Source organism: Ammospiza nelsoni, chromosome 3, assembly GCF_027579445.1.
Source record: "Ammospiza nelsoni isolate bAmmNel1 chromosome 3, bAmmNel1.pri, whole genome shotgun sequence".
NCBI classification, from domain to species: domain Eukaryota; kingdom Metazoa; phylum Chordata; class Aves; order Passeriformes; family Passerellidae; genus Ammospiza; species Ammospiza nelsoni.
Genome location: NC_080635.1, coordinates 4,777,728 through 4,800,306, shown reverse-complemented (window position 1 = coordinate 4,800,306; position 22,579 = coordinate 4,777,728). Strand labels below are relative to the sequence as shown.

General features: G+C 40.4%; 1 protein-coding gene across 1 annotated transcript in view; it reads right to left on the bottom strand.

Moving 5' to 3' along the window:
* Nucleotides 1-4,484: 4,484 nt before the first annotated feature.
* The window catches only part of PSME4 (proteasome activator subunit 4), a 43,814-nt gene continuing 25,719 nt past the window's right edge, over nt 4,485-22,579 (bottom strand). The window contains exons 21-47 of the mRNA XM_059467767.1: nt 22,425-22,480; nt 21,847-21,903; nt 21,603-21,658; nt 21,423-21,521; nt 21,274-21,336; nt 21,024-21,119; nt 20,539-20,670; nt 19,797-20,006; nt 19,533-19,669; nt 19,250-19,303; nt 18,593-18,722; nt 17,904-17,985; nt 17,454-17,607; nt 16,836-16,905; nt 16,285-16,410; nt 15,795-15,947; nt 15,263-15,367; nt 14,708-14,799; nt 14,196-14,327; nt 13,384-13,592; nt 13,173-13,258; nt 12,312-12,440; nt 11,575-11,730; nt 8,481-8,643; nt 7,553-7,686; nt 6,617-6,751; nt 4,485-5,990 (exon numbers count right to left, since the gene is read on the bottom strand). Coding sequence (XP_059323750.1) covers nt 6,617-6,751; nt 7,553-7,686; nt 8,481-8,643; nt 11,575-11,730; nt 12,312-12,440; nt 13,173-13,258; nt 13,384-13,592; nt 14,196-14,327; nt 14,708-14,799; nt 15,263-15,367; nt 15,795-15,947; nt 16,285-16,410; nt 16,836-16,905; nt 17,454-17,607; nt 17,904-17,985; nt 18,593-18,722; nt 19,250-19,303; nt 19,533-19,669; nt 19,797-20,006; nt 20,539-20,670; nt 21,024-21,119; nt 21,274-21,336; nt 21,423-21,521; nt 21,603-21,658; nt 21,847-21,903; nt 22,425-22,480 — 3,016 coding nt within the window. The 3' untranslated portion in view covers nt 4,485-5,990. The remainder of the gene's footprint in view (nt 5,991-6,616; nt 6,752-7,552; nt 7,687-8,480; nt 8,644-11,574; nt 11,731-12,311; nt 12,441-13,172; nt 13,259-13,383; nt 13,593-14,195; nt 14,328-14,707; nt 14,800-15,262; nt 15,368-15,794; nt 15,948-16,284; nt 16,411-16,835; nt 16,906-17,453; nt 17,608-17,903; nt 17,986-18,592; nt 18,723-19,249; nt 19,304-19,532; nt 19,670-19,796; nt 20,007-20,538; nt 20,671-21,023; nt 21,120-21,273; nt 21,337-21,422; nt 21,522-21,602; nt 21,659-21,846; nt 21,904-22,424; nt 22,481-22,579) is intronic.

Below are 22,579 nucleotides of genomic sequence, written 5' to 3'. Positions count from 1 at the left end.
GCCATGGACACTCCCAGGGATGGGGAAGCCACAGCTTCCCTGAGCAATCTGTGCCAGGGCCTCACCAACGTCTCAGGGAGGAATTTCTTCCTAATATCCAATATTAGAACCGACTGTCTTTCAATTTGAACCTATTCTCCCTTGTCCTGTCACATGCCCTTGTAAATAGTGTTGCTGCATCTTTCCTCTAAGTTTCCTTCAGGTTGCAATGAGGTCAGCCCAAAGCTTCTCTTTTCCAGGCTGAACAATCCAATCCCAATTCTCTCAGCTTTTCCTCACAGCAGAGCTGCCCCATCCCTCTGAGCAACTTGGTGCCTCCTTTGGCCTTGCTCCAGCAGCTGTGTCCCGTCCCAGGACCCAGAGCTGGATGCAGTGTTCCAGGTAGGGTCCACCCAGAGCAGAGGATCTGTGCTCACTGTGCACCAACAAAACACCTGCCTCAACCCAAAACCTGCTCAGCATCAACATCAAAGCTCTGCATGCTGCTCCCGCCCTGCTTGCACTTCTGCATCCCTTTCCTGAGCCAGCTCAGTGGGGCCTGGGTGCCCTTTGTGTTTGCTCAGAAGCAAAGGCAAAGAACCTTCTGGGTTCCCATGGGGAGGGAAAACATTCAACATAATTTATCTGTTAACTGCCAACTGCTATCACAAATATAGTAGTGATGGATAGCTGAGCATTAAAGGGATGGTTTTGAAGTACTTACAGGGATGTGAACGTTCCACGCCTGTTCTCTGAGGCAGACACAGCTGAAGGGCCACCATGGCACTGGAAATCCAGGTGGAAGAAACCAAAATCCAGCCAGAAAAGGCACAAAAGCATTATGAAAATACAGTAGAGCCAGTATTTCTGACTTGTGCGTGCACTTGTCTTACAATCATTATATACACATTAATCTATTGTTTTAATAAACATCCCCTACCCCAGTGCTTGGTGCTTTGTAGAGCCATCCAGACAGCCACAAATGTGCAAGCTTGATACCTGAAAGCTTCCCAGTGCCGCCTGCCTGTTTCTTTTTCAATACCTTCATTTCTAAACCCCAGAGCAATATTTTTATATTATGCTGTCACCCTCTGGCTGGTGACAGCAGCCTGGCCTGTGAGCCTTGCCCTGCTAAACACACTCCCAGTGCTAATGGGGGTGGATTTGTTCTTGGGGCAAATGCCAGCAGCTGGCTGCAGCAGTGCCTTGCAGCCTGAGCAGGTGCATTTTGGCTTGATTTAGTCCTTAAACTGGTTGTATACAAGAGGGAGAAGGTTCAAAACACAAAACATGGTTTTCTGTGGCTTCAAATTATCTCCTCTCTCAGCTTGGCTGTCTCTTTATTTTCCCTTACTTGTATTTTTGTTGTCATTTGCAGTTAATTTGAAATCTGTGGGTGAATCTTGGCCCTCATTGTTCTTTCATTGACAAACTGGATCTCCCTCGTTGAATTTTGTTATTTATAAACATTAGAGGACACTTAATTATGGGATTAAACAGGAGTGACAAAATGTAACCCTAGTGCAAGAGTGGGGTTTGGTTGTTTTACCCCTCTACAGTTATTAACTGTGATTTGAAATGGAGGGGAAATTGTAGCTGGTTCAAGGCTGCAAGCCTTAGACATTCCAGCAGAAAATGAGAAGGGATTGTTCTCAGGGAGCAAGGGAATGAGCTGAGGCAAAAAGGATCTCCATGGGAGCGCAAAGCCCTGCTCAGCCCCTGTGGCACAGCAAAGTGTCTCACCCGTCTGTCCCTTTTAAAAAGGACTTTTTAGCTTTTAAAATAATTACCAAAGTTTGGGTGGGGGAGAAAAGTAGTGGGGGAAAGTGTGTTTTGCAAGGTGGGAATCACAAGAGCAAAACTTACCTTGCACAAGGTACAAGGGTATTTACTCTTTGCAGCAGCCAAGCCTTCCTTAAACTTTAATTCCTTTAATTACTTAAAAAGCACTTAAAAATCCAGTGCTCTCTAGAACTATCAAGCTTCTCATTGTTCAGTCTTGGAGTTCCTACTGCATAAGGAGAAACATTGTTCCCAAGGCATTTTTGACAACGGTTTTCTGCAGATATTTGCTGGAAATTACTTTTAATTGTTGAAATCTGTCCTCATCTCAGTCAAAGATTTGAGTCTTATGATTTTAACAAAAGAGTTATAGGAGAAAACAGCTGGAATAATAAAAGGGGAAATTAACCCAGAAAAAAAAAAAAAAAAAAAAAGAAATAAAAGCCAGGAGAGAATAAATAAGAGTAGCAGTGAAAAGCTTTTAACAGAATACTTTCAGGGTGAACTCAGCTGGGCTTCTACCTGGATTTATTGTAATATGATTGCACTTATTGCTAGAACAGATTTATTTGGTTTATTATTGCTGGCTTTCCTAAGAAGCCAATCAGAAATGATGGCATCTCACATTCCCCAAGGGAAGTGTGTGTCCAGCTCCATCTGCAGCAGCAAAATCTGCTCAGCAACATCCTACATCTTGCACAGAGTTTGTCTTTGACATTAACCAGGCTGTAACTATCTCTGCACCAGTGCCCTGAGGGCCTTGCCTTGGATGAACCACCTGGAACCCCATCCTTGGAGCAGGGATTCCTCTGCCTGCTGGCACCTGGGAAATCTAGAGCAGGCTGAGGTAAAATCCCCCTCCTTTTATTAGAAACAGAATTATTAGGCAATTAGAAGTTGCCTTTCAGGTACTGCAGGATGCTATGAGGATGCAAAACACATCAGCTGGTAACTCACAGCAGGGTTAGAGTTAAAATCTTCCCAGGAGAGTGGCCAGCAAACCCTTCTGCTGCCACAGGGCTTGATTTTCCCCTTATATCTTACCAGATTATTGTGTTTTCCACAGCCCTGGGGAAAAGGGAGCTGGAGGCTCTGCTGCCGGATTCCAGGAAGCCCGAAGCTGTGGAAGGAAGTGTGAGACTGAGCAGGGTGTGGGATGCTGGGGATGCCTAACTGTGAAAAACTGACAGGAGACATCATCACATCATCCAGAGTACCCAGCACAGCAGTCCCAGCAGCCTGGGAGAGAAGTGAGAAGGGGGAAAGGGAGATACCTGGACATAACAGGAATAAAGTCATAATATACCAGAAATAAGGAACTTCATCCCTTTGCCTCTTTAATTAAAACCCAAATCCATTCATGAACTTGTTACCAACACAATCCACCAATGCTGAAACTGGGGAACAACCTAAAAGCACAGGTTAAAAGTCTAATTTGCCTACTTGTAATTTTCTTATATATCAAAATTAACGTCAAATATACCCACCTGATTATGGAAATAGGGGACATCACACCATTTAATGGTCTAGCAAGAGTCACTGAGCAGTACATCACTGGCATCTTGAGTGTTTAAAAACCAAACCAAACCCCCAAAAAATCCAACAAAAACCCCCAACCTCAACAAACCAAACCACCTCCCAAACCTCCCAAATTCTGCCTTACATCTTTTCTTTCTTTGGCGCTTCCCCATGATGGTCACAGGTTATCTGTGCAGTCTGACAGGTGGTCACTAAGGATGTCGAGGCTATCAAACTGTGCTCAAGACATTTTTCCCCTCTCCTCTCCTGTGCCAAGGGGAAAAATTCTCTCTTCTCGTGCTAGAAATCTCTCCCTCTCCAGACTGAGGCACTGCAGTTGGTTTATCTTGACAGCTTCAGGGAAGAGACAGTAAAAGACATCAGTGGTGAAAGTTCAGAATTCAGGATGTGGGTGTTGCTTGGGAAAAGTTAGGGAATAACTTTCCAGTAATGCAGTTGTGGTGTTTGGTGAAGATTTGGTGGTAAAAAATTGCTCCTGCATTTTCAGGACAAGAGACTAACAACCCTTCCCTCACCAAAACTCAACCAGCACAAGTTTGCTCACGCTACCACAGATGTATTTCATCCTATAAAAATGTATTTTGGATATTTTGCTGTATTTATTGGGGGATCTCTTTGGGTAAAACAATTTACTGTTGATTTATGAGGTGTTGGGAATTAATACCACTCCTGACCAGAGCATGATTCCCTACAGTGCACTGAAACCTCAACCAATTCCAGCTATACCCTGACTAAGGAAAGAGAAAAGAGATTCCCAAGTACAGCACAAAGCAGCAGAGCTGTAGAACAGCACATGCAATATCTGCTCCAACACTTCATCAGCCAAGGATCCTTTAAAGATGACCCTCTTCAGCAAAGGCTTTCCATCACCTGTAAAGACTTAATTCCATCACTTGCAAAGATTTCATTCCATCAGCAAAACCCTCTCCAACAAATACCAGTTTCTCCAGTTCTCAGAAGTTAACAGGTGTTTTCCTGGCACAAGGTATTTTTCCATAAATGTAAAAGCTGATTTCCTAGACATTAGAACAAGATCTTTAATTAGTCCTTAATGATGCCTTAACTCATTAGCAAATCCCAGGACAAACACAGGCCTCATCCAAGCTCAAAAGCACTGTAAAAACCTCAAGTTACAGTCTCAAACCAACACATTTCCTCTTTAGAAATACAGGAAGATGCAGTAGTTACAAACAGTCCATTTATTGGGTCTTAAACTACGTACACAATTGAAATAATAATTTTGGCACTACGCTATACAGTGGTTACATCCGTGTGCTGACACTCCTTAAATACAGCCCCAGGAGCACTGCTGTGCTTGGAAATCTGGGATGAGCCACACAAAGGTCTCAGTGCTCCTGGGGGATTTTGCATGAAAAGATGAAACACACACCAGTTTATGAGTTATTTCCATGTACCTCACGTTCTATGAATGGATCACACCAGAATATGTGATGTCAGCATTGAGAAATGGCCACACGTGTTGCAGTAAAATCTGAATGAGACACAGACATGAGATACAGGAAAAGCAAAACAAACCCTCTCAAACACAAAGAGATATTCTGTTAAAGAAAATAATTTAAAAAACTAAGAATGGCATTTGTTTTGATACAAAAGCCAGAACCACTACTGTATTAACATCTAAGTATGAATCTTTACAAATTAATCTCACAATGGTGTTATGTAAAAGGTTGCAAACTGTACAATGTTTTGTCAATGCAATGCCTCTACAATTTATACAGTCTTTTACAACTATGTAACACATATTAAACAGCTTGTTAAACAGCCAATTGATACCAGTCTCTTAACAAAGCTGCAGGCAAGAAAACACAGAGCTTCCACAATCTTCAAACAAGATATGCTTGCTCAATCTTTAGGAGAATACACTGTTAAAAACTGCCTTTCCACACTGTGCATACATTTCATTCTGTGAATTCAACCACCACTAACAGTCCATCATTTCCTATCTGTGGGTTCTAATTACATGGAAACACCCATTTCCCCCTTAAAAATGCAGAGAATCATAGATTTTTTTTATTCCACACGTGATCAAGACACCCCTAAAGGCCTGGCCAGGCAGCAGGAGCTGCCCATGCTGCATCCTGCCATCCCTGCACTGCACAGAGCTCAGCTATTTACATTTGCACAAGGGAGAGAATACAAAAAGGCAATGCTGCCCTGAGGTGGACTGGATGGTGCTCAAATCCCAGTAGTGAAAAATAAAACTCTGAGGAAGGAAGGAAGGCTCCCAGGGCTGTGTATGAACTGGGGGAGGAGTTGCATCAGCAGAATTGGAGAGCTCCACTGGGAAATTCCTGTTTGCAGCACTCTCTGGTTCTGCACATCCTTAATGTGGGAACAGGGGGCAGGAGGAAGGGGTGAGGGATGTGCAGTGTAGGTCACTGTGTGCAAGGAAGCAGAAACAAGACTGATGTGTGGTGCAGGCCAAGGAGAAGGGTCTTGCCATGGACTCACGATGAGGCCCTGCAGGTGCAGCCTTGGGGCTCCCCCAGCTGCTCCCTGGGGAGGTGAAATTCCTTTTGAGTAGAACCAGGTCTCTACGTTTGTATTTAACAGTAGTTTTGATTAGGCATCAAGATTTCCAGCACAAAGTTCTCTACATGATCAATTTCTTTTGAGTTTCCTTTATTTCGCAGAAAAATTCCTACATCCTCATTTTCCCCAGGAGAAGCCTGAAAAGAAAGAAGAAAAAGAGTTCAAAACACAAATATTGCCTCATGCTCTTGTTCATATGAAAAGATAAATTAAAGTTTCTCTTGGAATACTGTCACGAAACATCACAATACAGTAGAGATGGGAATCTTGTGGTGTAACAAAGAGAAACCCCAGGAATGGATTCACTCTTTGGGGACATGCCTGTGTGAAGAGCTCTGGCAGCAAAGCCAGAGTGTGGAAGAGGAAACCCAGTGGTAGCAGCCATTGCCCATCCTGAGGTGTGATAGCCTGGACTGAGTGGTGTAAAGTCCTCAGAGGCATCAGAAGTACAAAGCAGCACTTTAGGGGCACTGCCAGGCATTTAAAAGGCAGCCAACTGGCAGAAAATGGAGAAATAAATAAAATAAAGGAACATCAATATTCAAGAAAAGAAGTGTAAATGTCTTAGCAAAGCACAGGGATGCACAGAAAGGTGGGCAATATTTTAAATATTTAACCAAAATAAATCTGACCAAAACCACTGGAAGATGCAAAGGGCCAGAAATTTGGCTGCAGCATTTTCCCTGTGGTTAAGGATTCTCCCTGACTCTGGAGTAGAATTCCTAAGAGTGAAACTAGTGGCAAAACCCATCAGCAGACCCACCTATGCATAATAGCAGGGTGAAACCAGGAGGTCAGTGAGCACCAGGAGTTGGTCATCTGTGAACTGCTGCTTGTGCTCCTGCCAGTTGTCGTGGTGGGTCCTCCGGAAATTGGACAGCGTCTTCTTCACCGTCATCTGCCAGCACAAGTGGGATGGAGCCGTCAGCCAGGGACACAGCTCCACACCAAAACCAGTGTAGGACACAGCAAACACAACTGCTCAGTGCCACCAAGGCTTGGAGCAGACCCAGAGGAGAGGAGGGCTCTGGGGAATTCAGCCCACGGTTTTAATTTTCACAGTTCTGGTTAGTCTTTTGACCAGGGTCGTGACTCCAATATTCTTATAAAAAGGATTCCTGGGTCTACAATTTTGAGCTAGGAAACATTCACAGATTCTTATAAAATAAAAGCCAAGCGATTTTCCCCCACTGCCTTTTTCAAAAGGGTGGTTTTGGTCTGAAAACATCAAAGGAATTCTTCATCTCACTCTGACTAAAACAGTCACAGTCAACAAAACCCAACAGACAGGGCAAAACAATAAGAGTTAAAGGCAATGATTTCTTTAAAAACTTATTTCTAGGGCAACTCATAACACTTAATTTTAAAAATTCCAGACTGATGTTTTGGTTCAGGTTGATGTTTCCTAGAATGGCATGCACAAAAGGGACATTTTTAATGAAAAAACCCCACTTCCTCATTATAAATACAGCTCTTGAAGCTTTCAGTTTAGTGCTTTAAATTTGAAAGCAAGGACAGATCTACTACAGAAAATACTTAAAAGCAGGTCATGCTTTAAAACTATTAGGAGTCATTTAGTAAAAAGCAGCAGAAATTAAATTTCTTAATAGGTTCCTATGCTTTTCCAGGAAAAGAGAACTAAGAATGAGTCACAGGTATTCAGCAGTGTTCTGTTGATTGAGAGCTGCTGTATTTTTACCTCAATAGGCTGGGGATCATTGAGGTGGGCACTGAGATCCATGAGGAGCTGTGGCATCCAGGTGGGCACATCGTAGGGACTGGACAGGATGCAGGCACTGAGCCCCAGGACGCCGGCGTGGCGCTTCACCAGGTCTGCAAAACCAGGGCAGCAACCCAGCTCAGCTAAAGGCAACCAACAACAAACCCCTGGCACTGCAGGGACCTCCAGCTCTGCAGGAATCCAGAGAGTTCTACAGACATCAACTTATGGATCTCCAGATTGGCTCTGATTCCTTACTCAGAATCCCAGATTCATTCTCGTATCTTTAATTTTTTACATCTTCTTCCAATAGGAATCAATCTGCAACTGCTGGACACTTTATAAACATTTCAAATGAGCTTCCCTCTCTCAAAGAAACTAATGAGTAACTCATGAGTGACATCTCCACATTCCCTCTTTCTGCATTCAGAGTGTTTTCCCAAATCCCAGAACTACTGGACAATATGGAAAGCAAACTTCTGGGTCAAATGACTGTGACTCAGATGCATTTAATGCCCAGGCAGAAGCCAAAGTTCCAAATCAGGGTTAACCAAGGGGGTTTTTGTTCCGGTTTATTTTTTGGTTGGTTGCTTTGAGTTTGTTGCTTTGTTTTTTTAGAATAAAAAACCCCACTGCTAACAAATAGACGGTAAGGTGGGCAAGAAGTGAAACTATGTTGTGACTTTATTTATTGAGGAACTTGCTATCTCTCATCATCTATGAACTGGAAACTGGAAAAACTTCTTTAATGTTAATTCTAAAAGAGTAAGAAGTTAATTTAACATAGGAATACATAATGAAAATATTTGCCTTTGCTGTGTATTCTTACCATTAACATTGCAAATCAAATTCTGTGGCAGTCTATGCTACCCAAACCACTGATTTTCCTCCTGAGCTGCTTTCTTACCCCCTGAAGGAATTGTGTCCCCCACTGAGGCCAGGTCCCTCTTCCTTTTCTTGGGGAGCCTCATCTTGCAGAGCTGCTCGAAGTGAGTCTGCATGGGCGCGTCCATGGTGAGGAAGTTGCACTGCAGGAGCCCGCTGAGCGTGGTGGCTGCCATCTCCCTCACCTGGGACACAACACAACTCATTCATTCATGTTTATTTATTTGTGCCATTACTGCCCTTTCAAGCACACCCCACTAACCCAAGTGAGCAAATCTTGCTCAGCAAAAGTCTTTAAAGTATTATCCTGCTATTAGTAGTTTATTAGGTGGCTCTTTAAAATTAATCAACATGCTTGGCTGTAATACAGAACTACTGTCACAGAATCTGCTATAAAGTGAGCTGCTACTCAAGGAAATAATGTAATTTAACTCCATTGTCAACAGAAGAGCTTTAGAAAGTTTATAAACAAACATTGACCAAGACCAAATAATCAACCTGCTTCACAAAATTCCTAACAGGCTCTGCATTGACATCAGTTTTAAAGTGGGCTTTATTCAAAAGCATTTAGTTCTTCACAAAAGCAGAAGAGCTTTTCCAAGAAAAGGCAGGAGGAATGTTCCAGAGACTCCGCTGAATCTGTTCTATCCATAGCACAAGTATTCTTTGAAAGACACAAGAGATGCTGGATTAATAAGCAACAAAACAAACTTTACTATCAACAACTCAGTTCTGTAATGCTCCAGCATGAGACTTCCTTGTCTCAAGTACCAGACCTCTGCACCACATGAATAACCAGAAACCCAGGCTGGAAAAACATTCTTAAGGGTAACACAGAAGCACCAAAAAACAAGATTAAACTTAGCTTTCATCTAATTGCCAAGCCATTCAAAACACAGATCTCCTTTTCTATTCTTTTTAAACAAACCACAGCACCTTGTTAGTGAATTCCAAGTAGAGACAACTCATCCTTGCTTTTAAAAACAAGTGACTAACCCATCAGTATTACTAATTTCTCTCATCTCCTCAAATCTCCCAAAGCCAGGAAGTTATAGATGTGTAAAATTGTATTTAAATTGGGAGTCCCTCCAAAACTCACTCCCACTTTCCATAATTACATTCTGACAAAAGCCTCCCAACATTTACAAACCTGCAAACCAAATCAACTGGTTGAGATGCTGCCACCAGATTTTTTGATAGGTACATTCTGTCACAGGTAACTGCAAACAGATCACTTGTCTCTGTGGAGCACAAACACCTGCTCTGAATCCAATGAGCAGATTATAATAATAAATTACATCCTTGAACATGATGTTCTGAGCCTCACAAAGCCATAAGTACAGCTGCACGAGCTGCCATAATTAAACAGAGGAAGTTCAAACCAGCTCTTGAGATTCTGACCCATTCCATTTAAATTTCTACCAGGCACTATTCTAACGTGATCTACTTTGCTGCCAGTGAAGGAGGAAGGATGAGGTGAGAGGCTGGCAGTGCTGTTTATCAGCAGATTGTGAGTCCCTGAAGAGCTGAGCTATTAAATGAGACAAGATGTGCTAATACAAGAGCCAGACACAAAGCAGCTCGGCTGGGAAGTGAGCGAGCTCTCAGGAGAGCTGGGCTCATTTACATCCCTACTCCCTGTACTACAACCACTTTTACTTCTAAATTAATCACCCAGCCAGAAGGAACACTTTGCTGTGAGGAGCACCTGGAAGCAAAGGCTGATCACTCACCACCTCTGGCACTAAGTAATTTATAAATGATCACACTCATGATGAAATACAAAAAATAAAAACAAGCGGAATCTCTCCATCACCTGTGGGGTTTTTTTGGTCAGAAAGGACTGATCACTGTCTATAAAAGTGCAGCCATATCACAACAAAACCACTCAGCATGAGCCAAACCAACTGTAGAAGTTGCAAGGAGAGAGAAAATACAGAGAAAAAATACTCTCATTCCTGTAACACTGCAGTGCAATATGAAAAACGCTTATCAAGACATTGAGTGCTGTGCATATTAAAACAATCATCATCAGCTCTGGCCCTTGCTATCAAAATATGCAAAAAAAGTATCTTAAAATCCAAGAACCAAAAGCTCAATTCTACATTGCAAATACATGACATCCTAGTCAAAGCTAACGATTCTCATCTTAAAAATCCAGCATCCAAAAACTACACAGGAATTACTCAGCAGGATACTGTATCTTGTCAGTTATTACCAAGAAAGAACAAGATTACTTTTCAGAGAAAAGTGAAAGCTTCCATGGCAACAGCATGATCCAGAGTGGTTATGAACACAGGTAGGCTTTTGGATTTGCACCTCTGCTGTGCAGAGAGATAATTTGGTACATTTAAAGTAACTCGGTAAATTACATTCAAGTGAATAAAAGGTATTTTTCAAAATGGTGTGAGATTATGAGGTAAGTGTTCTGACAAACAACTTCTGTAGGATTACAAGGTGATGCAGAATCTTTCTTCTAGAAGGAGTAAAGCATCCAAAAGTAGGATTTCATTGATATTTAGCAACTGCAGAAACACCAGGGAAAATGATGGTGCAGGGGAGATAGGCCAGGCAGGAGGTTAACACTAAAGATTCTTCACTTTGCTTAAACATGACTTAAATTCACATGATTTAATGCAAGCTCCTCAGCTCCAGGTAGTTCTTGATGGAAATCTAAAGAGTATTAATATAATTGTCATTAATATAGTATGATTATATGTGAGGCAGACCTACAGAGTGATAAATAGTGGTTTTACACACTTTTCACACAGGAAGGGATTTCACCTTGGATGTGGAATTTTCTACCAACACACATTTATAGTGGAATTAATAATATCCCTATTTCATGCACTGAAACCAAGCTCCAAGCAATGCACCATTCTGTGGAAAAGTGGAAGCAGTGGAACTTTTAAAAATCATAATGGAATATTTTATTATCAACTGTTTCCCTGGAAAGAATATGAAAGAAACAAATCCCATAAAGCTAATTTTCAAAGCAGGAAGAATGCTGAGCTAGAAACACCTCCTGAATTAATTCACATGTCAGCTTTTCCATAAAACTTTGACAAAGGCAAGAAACAGTGGTGTGAAAGCAGTGCACAGAAGGGATCACTTGCCTCGAGCTGTTCATCTTCCAGGAGTTTTATCACCAGCCACCTGATGTCATTGACTGCCTCGCTGTTGTTGAGGAAGATGAAGAGATTGTAGAACACCATGGTCTGGAGGTAGGTTAGGATGGTGTATCTGGCATGCCAAGAATTGCTTTCTGCTGTCTGCAGTGAATAAATCAGGGTGAGAAGGCAAAAATGTCAAAGAAAGCAGGCCTCTGATGGAAAGTGAACAATATTTAAGAAAAAAGCTTCTGGGAGAAGTTGCAAAGAATTTCCTTATTCAGGTAATTTTGTTTCATTGACCTTTTATCTCTAAAGTAGGCAGTTATTATTTAGGGAATAATTTTCACAGGCTTCACTTCCAAAGCAGATTGTTAAACAGAAATATATTGTAAAACCCTAAAAAAATCAGATTCAAGGACAGTTCTTTAGCTGAAGACTCATTCTGAAACTGGATTTTAAATTGTTATGCTCATGAGGAGATTTAAAGTGATCCACTACTGAATCAAATGTTAATATATCAAAATTCTGTTCTATTTGTTATCAAAAGTAAGTGACTTAAATGTTAAACAAGACACACTTACTAAGTGTTTTAAAACACTTTAAATAAAATCTTTCAGATCTAAATCAGTATTTGACTTGCTTAAATCAGTATTTGATTTAAGAGTATTGTATACTCTTAAATAAAAAGCAGAGGATGCACAAGATGAGAAGAAGCTTTAAGGTGTTTAGACCACACTCACTTGTTTTAGCACCTGAAGTACCAAAGGCACTTGCTGAGGATACAGCAAACCCTGAGACATCAAGGACAAACACATCTTAGCATCTCTTTTGAGCTCATCATAGCTGTTGTCGTTCTCCACAGGTGCAATCTAAATCAGAGCAGGGAGGGAATAAAGCCCTGTTAGTAAATAGGCACTGGAGACAGCAAAATTCTCAAAACAAGGGTTATCTCATGAAAGGAGAGTTGTCTAGGAAAAATACATTCAATATAATGCTGAAGGATTAGGTTAGCTGGGAAAAACAATCAATATTACAATCAATATTCACAGTAAATGATCAAGATATCCTGGTGAGATGCTGGTTCCCCACTGCTATTCTCTTGGTATCAAACCCAATTAAGTTCATATTTTAGATCCAGGTCCAAAACTGAGAGAAAGCTTTACAAAGGTCACTTTCACTTCAATAGACCTTTATTTTATGGTCACATACATTACTGTGAGGTAATTTATTGATGTTTGTGCACTTTGGGCACACAAGCATGGATTATTTCAGAGAGGTAAGACTGGATGACACAGATTCAAAGAATACAAGAATCAGAGGAACAAGAGGAGCTGCTTAGAAAGAATTGTGTAGTCAGGAAACAAAAGAAAATAGCTCAAGGTCCCTTAGAGAATCATGGGATGGTTTGGGTTGGAAGGGTGATCCAGTTTCCCTCCCCTGCCATGTGCAGAGGTACCTTCCACTAGAGCTGGTTGTTCAATGCCACATGTAACTTGGCCTTGGAATATTATAAATATATTAGAAATAAAATAACTTCATTTTATTTATACAATCCTTCTTTAATCAAACATAACCAATAAAGGAGAAACTAAAGGATGTACCTTGAAAAACAAAGGTAGCAGCTGGAGTTGCTCTGTGACGGCCGTAGAGAAAGAACGTCCTGCACTCGCCATCAACCACTTCAGAACTGTTTGAATAAAGAGAAATTATCACTGATCAAGAAGAGAAATATGAACAATTCTGCTACACAATCTGCAGACCTCAATCACCATGTGCTAAAACATCCCCCATTCCTTGAGCTCCTTAACTCACTGGTTTTCAAGAGTTTAATGCCCTGAGTTCGCTCGTCTTGTTCGCCGACTCCATTCTCTTCCATAACATGATTCTGGATTTCTTCATCTGCTTCCATGAGGGGTCTGAGGTTTTCAAGTATCCGGGTAGTAAATTCATGGACACGAGGAGATTTAGTTGCAGCAGTGTTTGGCAAGGAAACATCTATCATGAATATGTAGGTCAACACACTAAAAAAACAAACAAAGCCAGCAGGAACACACAGTGAGCACGACTCTTGTCCAGAGAACAGTGACCTGTGAACTCCAAATGATCCAAGATCAATTGGGTGACCTTTGAGGTTAATACTTAGAGAAAATTTCCTCTCATCTTCAATTCAAAGTTATTTACAACCAAATGTCTCTTCTAAGAGCTTTAGAGATGCCAAACATAAACACAGACAAGAAATTAGTGAGGCTGTGGCACAGCTTGCCCAGAGAAGCTGTGGCTGCCCCTGGATCCCTGGAAGTGTCCAAGGCCAGGATGGATGGGGCTTGGAGCAACCTGGGATAGTGGAAAATGTCCCTGTCCATGGCAAGGGATGGGACTGGAGGAACTTTAAGGTCCCTTCCAATCCAAAACATTCTATGAATAGACAAATGAAAAGATGAACATTCTATGGAAAGACAAATATAGAGAAGTCATCTGGAATTTCTGAAGCAAGTCTCTTAATAATATATCTGATTTTTGTTACAGTAGCATTAATGCTTTTCAGGTTAATTATTTAACTACCTGAGTACCCAAATAAAATGAAGATTTAAAACCCAACAAGAACTGCAGCAGACAACACTGACCTTCCTATTCTCTCTCGGACGTTCTTGTAGACCTGGGTGAGTTTGGGCTCCAGGTACTTGAGCAGCCTGTGCAGCAGCTCTGGCACTCTCCACTCCTGCTGGGCAAGGCCCCCTTGCAGCACATAAAGGCGGCTGGGAATGAGAGCAGCTCATTTTTAATCACACAGAACATTCCTCCTTCCCCAGTCCCCTCCAGGCTTTGTTTGGGAATGTGCACAAGTCTGTCAGTGCACCAGAGTGTCCTTCAATGAGCAAAGATGGGTAAAAATTGCCCTCTGAAACAACAGAACTTCTGCTCTGCCAGCCTCAAACCTTCCCATTCTCTTAATTGAGTTATATTAAAAATATTATCATGAAGAATCTGCCATTGTGTGGGGAAAGCTGATTGGAGAGCATTGCCTTTGTTCCCCTCCCCTACAGGGCAGCTGGCACAGCATCCTCTCAATCCAGCTTATCTAGGCTGCATTTCCTACTCTATTGAGCCACAATAAAACAGTACAAATTCATTTTACCAGGCATCTACAAATGATCCTCCTTCACCACTCAGTGGAGATTCCAACAGCAATTCAAACAACCAGTGCAGTTTCCTAGGATCTCTGCTCTCCTGGAAAAGAGCAGGTAACAGAGATGTAAGTAAATGAGGGGGGTTGAAAATGTAAATAATGTATAAAATAAGGTATAAACAAGGAAAGTGTTGACAGAGATTTTTTTTTGCATCCCCTGGATTTATTTATTAAATAAGGGCAATATTCAGGATGTTTTCACAATGAACCTCAACAGAAGAAAAACCCAATAAAACTATACACAGTTTTAATTAATTGGTAAATACAATCAGAATAGAAGCAATTTTAGCTTCATTTTTGAGATATCATGCCTGAATTTTGCTGATTAGGGTTCGGGTTGACAAGCTACACTGAGTTCTGCTGAGTGATGTGAAAGAATTATTGGCCCAAGATATTTGTGACCTATCACTGACCCTGCTGCCCAGCACCACAGCTCCCAGCTCACTGCAGGAATGTTAATCCACAGTGGATCCAGCTTTAGAAGACAAAAAATGGGATACTTACACAGGAGGTGGCAATGCAGGTGCCCCAGTCATTGTATGTTTCCACTGTGATGTTGGATAAAGCTGTTCGAAGCAATGGACACAGAAGGTTCCAAAGTTTTTCCACCTGCCCAGCAAACACACAAGAGAAAAGATTTTACTATTTGTACTATTTTTTACTATTTTACTTTTATAAGATTTTACCCAGTCCAGATATTAAAATGTCTTTATTTTTGTACTGATTCTCCCAGGATTATTTTTTGACACAGACAGCTAGGCCTGAATTAAATAAATATTTAGCAGTCCAAGGAGTACATAATCACTTATTCCTATTTGGAATTACAAACCACATCAGCTTTGCCATCTCCTTAAAACCAAACTACTCCTAGTTTTAATACTGGAGCATTTTCCCAACACCTGGCAAGAACAGGCACCAAACCAAGCAATGAATTGTGCTCCGAGATTGTGAATCAAGACCTCAACTTCTAATTGAGCTAATTATTCAAAACTACTATTTAACTTCCAAGAATGACTCAAAAATACTGCTCCAGCACCTTCTCAAAGGTCCAGTGTTTAGAACCTCTAATGAGGCCAGCTATGATTTCAGCCAGACATCTCTGGGTGCTTTCGTGGGAGTCTGTGACCAGTTGCTCCAAGTGGGGCTGAAGAACTGGCAAAAAGGCATCATCAAAGTTTCTGAAAAGGCCCTGGAAAACAAGAGGGGAAAGGGTCTTTAGGAACTATCTAAAACACTGTCTTCCCAAGAACATCACAGAATTGTCAAACATTTGAGTTTGAAAGTGGAGAAAGTGAAATTACTTTGCTTTTTTTAAGAGCATTATACACCAGTGTCCTTCAGACCATTACAATACTCTAAATATGTTTCCCTAAGTAGTTAATCAGAAGAGAGGATTAATAGAATTACCCAGAGCAGCTTTAAAAATCAATGTTTTGCAACAGTATGAGCCCAGAAGTCTTTGGCTTTTCCATGCTCTGGGAATTGTCTACAAAATGAGAGCAATTTAGTGATTGAACTCTCCTTACCTTGAAGAGGCAAAATCTGCGAGGATTAAATTTGTCCTTTCCCTTTCTGTCTTCTAAAGACAAAAATTTTATTAACTGCTCAACAAACTTGGGATCAGAAAAGTGATCATATATAATTTGTTCTTCCTGTAATGGGAAAAAAAAAAAGGATTAGCTTTGAGGTGTTTGCTTGTCACAGTGATACCCCAGTCTTTACAAGTGCCATGTTTCATTTGCATTCTCAAGGAAAGAAATGTCTTGCTTATCCACTTCCCCTTTCATTTTATAGGGAATTACCACAACCCCTAAAAATTAGTCCTTTCATTGTCATTAATGACTTTGTTCTCAAGTCTGATCATGATTTGAAAGTGCTCATTAATACAATTATTTCATGATCTCTGAGAGAAAAACTGCAATACATTAAAACAACAACTCCTTCCGGTATGCTGATACAATAAGAATTAGAAAAATACAATTAAAAGCATCTTGTGGGGGTCTCCACATTAATCTTAAGAGAAGAAAGGAGGAGTAATATTAATATTTAAAAAAACCCACAAATTTGCAACTTTTACCTCTGTCAGCTCATCTCTTGTTCGCCCAAGCTTTGGCTGCTGCTCAGCTGGAGCATAAACTGTCATAGTTCTGAATATTAAAAACAAAAGATAATTAATAAAAAGCTGAAATTAAAAAAAAAAAAAACACTAGCACATGATGTTGCTTTCTATGTTCTCAATATTAAATAGAACTTATCCACAACTCCAAACGATTGAAATTTAAAGAAGAAAACTTACAACAGAATGAAGTTTGTTATTAAAGGTTTTGCTATACAAGCAACTCAGAATTATTAGGGATAGAATACTCTACATATTTCTAATTCCCAATATCTCATTTCAACAGCAGCAGTTTAACAGCCATGTGGAATTTGTGCCTATAGCTCATATAGAGAGAAATGGGTAGAAAAGAAATAATAAACAAAAATCCCCAGACCAACCAACACAAAACCCAGCCAGAAATGGTACAACAAGCAAGGAGCACAAAGGAAAAAAATAAACTGCATTTTTTTGGGGTTAAATTAAGTTAAATACATATCTATAAGAAAAATTAAAAATCATAATAAACCAGGATTTTATTTCCCACAGAATTTTCCCTGCTGACTCTCCCAGCTCCACCTCAATGCTAATGCCACTCACTGGGGCCAGGTGTAATATCCCCAGTGTGTTTTCTCCACAAAACAGCAGGATTCCCAGGCTTCCTTGCTCTTTGGTAGGCTCTGGCTGTCGTAGTGCAGCCACTGGTTGTCAGCTCTGTCACCAGCTTGGATGCTGGAAGGCTTCAGGGTCCCACCTGATCCAAGAGGAAAATCAAAATTAATATGCATAAAAATTAAAAAGTAGACATAGAAATTGTTCTCACAAATCACAGGGTTTTTGGAGAGGAAATAACCCCAAAAGCAAAAAAAAAACCCAAACTGAAAAATTACCAATTATACTACTTCTGTATCATATTTAACTATTGGCTTAAAACATTAACAACCAGAGAGAAAAGAAAAGGTCCTGATTTTATGTTTAATTTAACTAGAAAAGCTTTGAAAAACATTTTGGGATAAACGTAAGATATGTCTTATATTAAATAAAACATACTTATTTCGTAGGGGCAGATGGGCACTTTCTTGTGTGGTCTCTTAAGCTGCTTAAGAATCCCAGCCACAGCTGAAATGGCCACCTAAAGAAAAGTAAAAAATGGGCATTAATGGGCATTCATCCCATACATTTCCCTCAGAAGGATGAGGCTCATCATCCCTAAAAAAACATTGAATTGTGCAGTGAACCCGTAAGGAAAGAATCCTGGTTATTTCAGGGGATAAAGGATATTAATTACTTTACAGGCCAGAAAATTCTCACTAATAATTTTGGTTTAATAATTTGAATTTAATATTGTTTTAATAATTTTTTGGGGAAAAGAAGGTTTGTTTTGAGCCTCACTGAGGCAGCAACAGAACAAATGAAACACATTAATGACTCCCTTCAAATAACAAACTGCAGGTGGGAAAAGCAGCCATCTGCAAAAGAAATTCTGCAAAAGAACTCTGAAATAAATAAGGACTCAGCCCATCCCACATCTTCACAGTTTACAGATTTACACATGTCATGCTACAGCACTGCCAAGATTGCCATTTCTTGGACTAGAAATTTTGTACACGTGCATGGCTGGAAGGGGGAGGAGGGAGTTCCACCTCAGTTTTTGTGTTTTATCCCAGCAAAACCCCATCAGCATTTGATGTAAAGCCCAAAGAGCTGCAGACCCAGAGGAAATCCTTCCCTGGGCTCACCTTGCGAACCACAATCGCGTCGTGGTTGAGACACTGCACGAAGAATTTGATGGCACGGGGGGGCAGGATCCTGTCATCCCTCAGCAGCAGGGACAGGAAACCAATGCTTATGTGTTCAAACTTCCAGGGCCTGAAAAAAACCCCAAATATTCAAAACAGAGTGTAAATACCAAAGTTTATGCACTGGTTTTACTCAGAAATTATTACATGTGTTAAGATTATGGAAATACATAAATTAATGGCACTGTTCTAATCAATGAGCTTAACTCATTTTGGGAAACCTCCAGTGTTCTGGGAGCATACAGGTGGAAAATATAAGACATGATGTAAAATACCTATAGGGATATTATTTTACAAGTTTTTTAACACAAATACTATGGAAACATTTAGAATCTATTCTGATGTCAGTGTTACAGACAGAACCAGAGCTTTTTTAAATTAAAAAATTATTAAATTTTTTAAGTCCTCAGTCACAGGCCGGACTAATTAAGGAAAAAGCTGAACTCCAAGATGTGATGATGCCTTATATTAACAAATCAAACTCCCAGTGCAAATAAGTCCAAGACCATGGTAACTGTCCTCCTGGATATTGATCCATGCAACCAGCTCCAATCCACCCTGAAAAACCACTTTCATGCACAAAAAGGGGGGACTTACAGATTTCTCTGTTCCACACAGTCCAGCAGCATGTTGACCAAATTTTCATAGTTCCTGAGAGAAAGAGAGTGAGTTACCAACCATATGGTACTGAGAGATCCATTGAAACATAGAGGAGAAGTTCCTCAACAAAAGGTGTGTGAAGGTAAAAAGGAAGAGGCAAAGAGGAAATAGAAGTGTAGAGAGAAGATCCAGAATGTCCAATGATTGTTTGGCTGCGTTTTTCAGTTTAGCCACTTTGGATGATGACATTTAATGTGCAGTTCAAGGAAGCTGAACTCACCTCAGAGCTTCAGCGCTCTTCTCCTTCTGTCGCTGAATTCCCAACTGAATTTCCTCTGATCCCAGAGCTGGGAACTCTGAATTTGGCTCTCCTGACTTCTGCAGCAGAACAGCCACCTCCATGCACTTCTCTGGAACCTGTTGATGGACAGTGCAAAGATATGGGACTTGAACTTACAAGCTTTTAATGTCTCTGCTTTGGAATCAGCAGAGAATTTCCTTGTCCATAGAGACAAGCCTGAACACCAAGGAATTGATCACTCACTGCAAAATCCAGCCCAATGGTTTCATACTGCCGATGGATTTTCTCTGCCAGGTCATCAAAGAGTCTGACAATGGATGGTTTTTCCAAGGACATGGCTTTGCTAAGCCCAGAAGAGACAATTGCTGGCCATGTCTGTGCTATACAGTCCCAGTCATGCAGATTGGCCAAGCAGACCCCGCTGTGGTTCCCAAGCAGACAATATAAGGCACCCTGTGGGATGGGAAAAGGGGTTTGGGAAGGTTAAACTCAGCTCATCTGTGAGATTGACACATGCACCCACACAGAATAAAAACTCAGCTACCAAATCATGAAAATGTCCATAAACATTCAGCCTCACAGTGCAAAATCTTCAGTAATTTGACAGAGTCCTCTTCATTTAATGAGATTGGAAGCCCTGCCAATTAATTTATCCACAGATTGGCTGCCTGATTTCTCAATTATGTTAGAGAAGATGATTCACAACTGCTTCACCTTGACTACAGCTTCTCAATTTCCATTCCATAACTTAAAAATAGGTGCTAAGTCACATTTTGGTAATAACTGAGCACACAGGGAACATATTTAAACGCAGTATTTCTCTTGAAAATAGATCTAATGCAAATAATTCCTTCCACCAGTCATGCCTATTAGCCATGAAAATACCAGTCATGCTGATAAACAAGCGAATCCCACTTTCCCCATTAAAAATTCTCATCCAAACACTTTCAAAAGACAGCCCAAAACCAAGTTAATGAGGCAGTACTTTAAATTGCTTCTGAGTGACATCTTGCCGATCAGGACGCAGGAATTCCAGAACTAAGGGAATGATATCTCTGCAACAGAAATTGTAGGTTCCCAGAGCTGTGAAGAATGCTTGCTGAGCTTTACTTCTGACCTGAAACAAAAAAATTACTAGATAAAAGTAACATCCTCGTCCATTTCAGTTATTTATGCATATATTTTTTATCATGTATTTGTGCACAGAACAAAATTATTTGTGAAAGGTTGTAAACACCCCACCCTGGTTATTAAATCCTACTTCTTGTTTCTGGCATTTACATGAGAACAGCTACAAAGTTACAGAAGATTCTCTATGTTGCCAGAAACGAGGTGTTTTTAAGCACATTTGAAAAGCAAACAGCCAGAACAACAGATTTAGGACGTAGAATCACTTGAAGAGACCAACAAAATACTCCATAAATTTAAAAGGGGCTCAGTTTACTCAGTTTAAAAGGGGCTGCTCCTCACCTGCCCATAAGAACTCGTGGACAAACACAGAAGGTCCCTGATCATCTCCTGGTGGGAAGTTTTGTATTCACAGCCTTCCATCGTCAGAGTTCTCAGCTGAATCCATGGGAAGCACAAAGAAAGGACAGATTGTTTTTACATTTCACACATATAAAAACACCAGTACAGGAATATTGTGATGATGACATTTAGCTAAGTATGCAAAGCAGCTTTTCAAGCAAATTAGTGGGGACTGAAGGGGAAGAATTACCTCATGCTGCAGCATAACCCTGTCGATCAGCAAGGCTCTGATGTGCTGTTTCTTTCCTCGAAGCTGTAAGAAAAGACATCCTTTGGGTGAGATTTCAGTATCAGATCTGCAAACCAGCAACCAAAGCTTCACAAAGCCAAGTCACTGACCCTGTTCTCCATTGATTTTTTCACTAGATTGAAGCTTTTCCATCGTGAATCAAACTCATGCTTGTGAGACCCTTGGAACTGCAAAACATCACTGATAATCTGTGGAAAGAAAGAGAGGATAAGAGTGATTGTTTGGCAAAACAAATCATCTGGCTTTATTTTTACAAATGTAAAGCATACCTTTATTATTAGAAACAACGACTTGGTATCATCTTCTGAATTATCAAGAATGTAACCTACAATTGGGAGAAATTAAATTTATAATCAGACAGGAAAAGAGCTTTAAAAATTAGCAATGATTTTGTTTCTGCAAAGCTTAACTTTCAGAATTACAGGCAAAGTAAACAAATACGATTTCCTCATCGATAAAATCATACTGAAGTATGACAGAGCTGGTTTTAGTTACAGGAGTGGTCAAACTTACGCAGCAATTTCCTTGTAACCCTTGCAATTGCTTCTCTGTAATTCTCCCTGGATAAATCTAAAAGAAAACAAAATATTTTCTATTAATCATACAATAGTATAAAAATCAAATTTATTGTGGAAAGCCAGAGCAGACTATTCAGAACTAGCAGTATGAACTATTATAAAAATAACCAATTGTTACATCTAAGGGCATGGCTCTCATCAGTTTATCATCTCAGCTGCTTGGGTTTTATGGTACACAACCTTCTTTATCTGCCTTGATAGTCAGTTTTATTTCTAGAGTTCAGGCAGTTCATTCAGCCTATAGGAATTGAGGAAAATGCAGAGCTCCCGTCCCCAGCCAGATCTGTATCTCATGTATCACTGCTGAAAATGAAACTGTGTGTACACAGAACTCTGGTGGTGGTCATAAAAACCATTTCTAGGAAGAGAAGAATCAAAATTATGGTCTCCAAAAGAACCCACTGTTTTTACAAAAAAAAAAAAAAACCCCAAATAACAAACCAAAACACCCCAAAAACCAAACCAAACAAAGCAACACTTACCGCCTACCTGAACAGACAGGGATCTACTCACCATATTCAACACCAGTGTACAGCTTTGTCTCTTCTAAAGACACCAGACTTGGGACCCTGCATGAAAATGAATTAATTATTACTACACATAACACAAATAATGAGGTATGTGCATTTCACTGGCATTTAATTAATTTTAACAAGTTAAATTTCATG